The sequence below is a fragment of the Drosophila persimilis genome, unplaced genomic scaffold, assembly GCF_003286085.1.
Source record: "Drosophila persimilis strain 14011-0111.01,24,50 unplaced genomic scaffold, DperRS2 tig00001386-arrow-arrow-pilon, whole genome shotgun sequence".
In the NCBI taxonomy this organism is placed as follows: domain Eukaryota; kingdom Metazoa; phylum Arthropoda; class Insecta; order Diptera; family Drosophilidae; genus Drosophila; species Drosophila persimilis.
Genome location: NW_020825478.1, coordinates 43,232 through 47,178, shown reverse-complemented (window position 1 = coordinate 47,178; position 3,947 = coordinate 43,232). Strand labels below are relative to the sequence as shown.

The 3,947-nt window shown below is 40.8% G+C and overlaps 1 protein-coding gene across 1 annotated transcript; it reads right to left on the bottom strand.

Annotated features, from left to right (window-relative positions):
* Window positions 1-446: 446 nt before the first annotated feature.
* LOC113566958 (serine/arginine-rich splicing factor RS2Z32-like) lies at window positions 447-1,173 on the bottom strand. The gene is made up of 2 exons (XM_026994201.1): window positions 632-1,173; window positions 447-554 (listed from the first exon to the last, which is right to left on the bottom strand). The coding sequence occupies exons 1-2, from the start codon at window positions 1,088-1,090 to the stop codon at window positions 546-548; spliced, it is 468 nt and encodes a 155-aa protein (XP_026850002.1). The 5' UTR covers window positions 1,091-1,173; the 3' UTR covers window positions 447-545.
* Between the last annotated feature and the right edge of the window lie 2,774 nt (window positions 1,174-3,947).

Below are 3,947 nucleotides of genomic sequence, written 5' to 3'. Positions count from 1 at the left end.
TCTTATTCTCATAATTTTCATCCTTCAATAATCCATTATTATTGATATCTGATAACATCATCTCACTGTCTCTATTTTTCAATACTACATTTTCAATTTGGTCGCTCTCAATGTTCACTAATACTCTATTTTCATCTAAGTCACTGTTCACTAATACTCTATTTTCATCTAAGTCACTGTTCACTAATATTCTATTTTCATCTAAGTCACTGTTCACTAATATTCTATTTTCATCTAAGTCACTGTTCACTAATACTCTATTTTCATCTAAGTCACTGTTCACTAATACTCTATTTTCAATTTCATTTTCAAAAATTAATTTTATTCCATAATTTTCAAGGAAACTGCGCCCCAGAAGGACATTATACGAAATATAGTTGTTTGGTACAACGAAAAATATAAGTTCTTTTTCAATGTTATGAAAAACTAAATTGACAATTATTTTTCCAAAAATGCTTATTCTCGAACCGTTAACTCCAAAATACTCTGTCGGTCTTAGTACACCATCAAAATTTTCATAAGGTATCGCCGAGCGCTGCATCAAATTAATAGCGCTACCGGTGTCCAACATGCCAGAAAGAAATTTAATTTGATACCTGCGTTTTATATCAGTGTAAAAATATACCCCTACCTGATTAACAATAGGAACAAAAATATTGTTCTCCTCTCTGTCGTCCATCGGCGGGTTGCTGGCTGTACCCACGGATCGCTGGGCTGACATAGGCTTCTGTTGGCAATCCTTCACCTGGTGCTGCATGGATCCACACTGGAAACACGATCCCTTCTCCCGCTTAGGTGCGGGACACGATGAAGCATAATGGCCATGTGCTGAACAATTATAGCAGCGCGCCTGGCTCCGGTCATTTCCGGAAGCAGTCATCCCAGTGCGCCTAAAATTCGTCTGGGTACTCTTCCTCAAAGCCTCGTATTGTCGAGCTAGCTCCTTAAGTTTTCCGATGGTCGACGCTGAATACAATAAGGCGATACTGGAAGATCGATCACGAAAACCATCAATGATGAACTGCACTGTCAATTTCTCTTCGATGTCGGCACGCATAGCAATTTCTTCCATGCGAAGAATATATCCCATTACGGAGTTTTTCTCCGGGTTGAAAAAGGTTTCCTTCAACAGGAGTACCACGTCGGCAGTTGAATTGCTGCGGCCAAAAGTTTTTAGGAAGTTTCCTTTAAACTCGTCGTAAGTCTTTGATTTGTCGACACGCATGAACAAGTCCGCCTCTGTTCCCGCCTTCATCAACATGCGCACACAACGAAGCTTAAAATTGCTGCTTTCGTTCACGCCTCCGCAAATCCGTTCAAAATTCAAGACCCATTCAGAGGCTTCATCATTTTCACTGGCAGAAAAAGGGGCAATCAGTTGCTTGACCATTCGGATGTCATCGGTCACATGGTTGTCCATTACCATTAAGGCAGCCAGTTTCTTCTTTTTCTCAGCAACTCTTATTGCGGCGTCAAGTAATTCTTCTTCTTTCATATCGTCGATCTGCTCATTTTCAGACACTTTCTCCTCCGATTCAATATCCGATTTATTCACCAGACTTTCAGAAACTTCGTCCATTCCACCACTTATGGCAAGCTTGCGAAGTTGCCTTAGTGTTGCGCTGGCTGGAAAAATGATCTCTTTCTCCAGCAACCACTCTACAATTTTTTCTTTGTCAATGTTTGCCATGGTTTCCTCAGCCATTTATAAAATGTGGAAAATACTCGTTTTCGGGGATGCCAGTAGACAAATACTTATGTAGGCAGATTCTTTAAAGGGCTACTATCCCACTTCTGAAGTTATTGGCGCAGAAAGTACACGGATGTTTCGTACTTTTTATGATTTTATTTTACTTAATTCTTTACCAACCACTCTGTCCTGTTGATACCGCAAAAGTGCTCATTGAACCCAGCTCCGATCTCTGGTTCTATTCCGATCTAGTTCTCGCATAGTTCTAGTTCGCAGAACTAGAACTATCGGATGATTATTCATATCGATACTTATTCGGATACTTACGATATTTCGTACTACGTTAATAGTAAATACAATTGTAGATTAACACTAATAATTATAAGCTAGCAGCAAGGTAAATACAAATGTAGGGTTATAATACTAAAACAACCTAACAATATATTTATTTATTCCAGAGTATAGCACAAACACGTCCGCTTTAATCAATCGATTCTTTGTCAATACTCCAGCCCAACTTCTGCAAGTTCAGCCAAGCGGTACCGAACCAAAAGCTCGAAGATCGGATGATATTTGGGGAATTTTAACTGCATAATCGGATGATCTTAGGAACTTTAACTGCATAATCGGATGATGTTGGGAATTTAAACTGCATAATCGGATGATCTTTCGCCCATTTGAGCGAACTTTTGGGCAAGCTTTTAATCTATGCTCTCCCTACGCTACGCTACTCTCTTGGGTCAAGGTAAACGTGACGTCTTTCGCTTAAATGCGTGCGCTGCGCGCCGGCTCTCTTTAGAAAGCTTTTCGGAAAGCTTGCAGCTTACGGTCCACTTTCGGAGTTACTATGTCTCTGCACTTTTAAGCATTACCAAAAGAAAACTATGCTTATCCGTGATGTTCTATACTCGTTCCCTTAATTCGGCCCCTACACCACAGTTGAAGACGTAATTGTTCTCACAATGAGACTTAAACTGAAGAAGGCCATTTACTAAGGTTTAAGCTGAATATCTTTCAAGTGATAGACTCCTAAGTTTTTCTTATCTTCGCTAGCTAATTGGTAATACATTGTCCCCACTCGGCGAATAACCTTGGCTGATATAAACACAGGCGCCAGCTTAGCGCTGAACTTTTTTAAAGCGTTGCTCTGACAAAAATTCCGGGCATACACGACGTCTCCGACTTTAAGTTGACGGACCCGGCTACGTAAGTTGTATGTCCTCGCATTCTGCTCGTGTGATTCAGCTACCTTTTGTTGGGCGGCTTGTCGACATACTTGTACTACATTTGGATATTCGACTCGGGTGTCATCCGATAGGAGATTTAGGCGTCTAAGTAGTTCATAATCCTTTCCGTTAAGAATCATATTCTGCCCAAAAGCAAGAAAATATGGCGAATACCCTGTGCTTCTATGGATATTGGCTCGTAACGCTGCGCTAATTTCAGGTAACTTGTTGTCCCAATTAGTATGATCTTTGCCGACGTACGCTCTTATAGCCGCTAACACGGATCGGTTTAACCGTTCACTGGCATTGGCTTGCGGTGAATATATGGCAGTGCAGCGGTGAGTTACCCCGAATCTGGTAAGAAATGACTTGAAATTCCCAGAGACAAACTGCGAACCATTGTCGGTAAGTATAGTCTCAGGGACCCCGAAAGTACTAAATAACATATTTTCTAGGAAGTCACACACTTTACTTGAGGTAAACTTTTTGAGCGGACATAAGAAATGAAATTTGGTGTTGTGATCTACAATTATTAAGATACCAATATTCCCTTGCTTGGAACGCGGATACGGGCCCAACAAATCTAGATAAAGCTTTTGAAAAGGTCTTTCTGAGATCATTGGCTTACCCATTGGTGGTCTTAGCACGACATTAGCACTTTTGGTCTGGCGACAAACGTCGCATTTTGATACATAGGCTCGTATTTGTGTAACCATTTTTGGCCAAAACAAGTACCTTTTCACTTTTTCAACGGTTTTCCCAATACCACTGTGGGAAGCGTCTGGGGGGTCATGAGCCCTGGAAATTATATCGCTGGTAAGGCCTGATGGAATCCAAAGCTTCCAAGTTTGTTTATCTGCTATCGCGTCCCCTGAAGATGGTTCGGTTCTTTTATACACCAAATTATCGTCAATTTTCAAATCGGGTAACTTAAGTTGATTAAGCCTTATGTGTTCTATTAGATCCATGTATTCGTTCGATTTAAACTCTGTAGAAGTAAGGTCGACTATGGGTCCGTTGCCGTTCAGCTC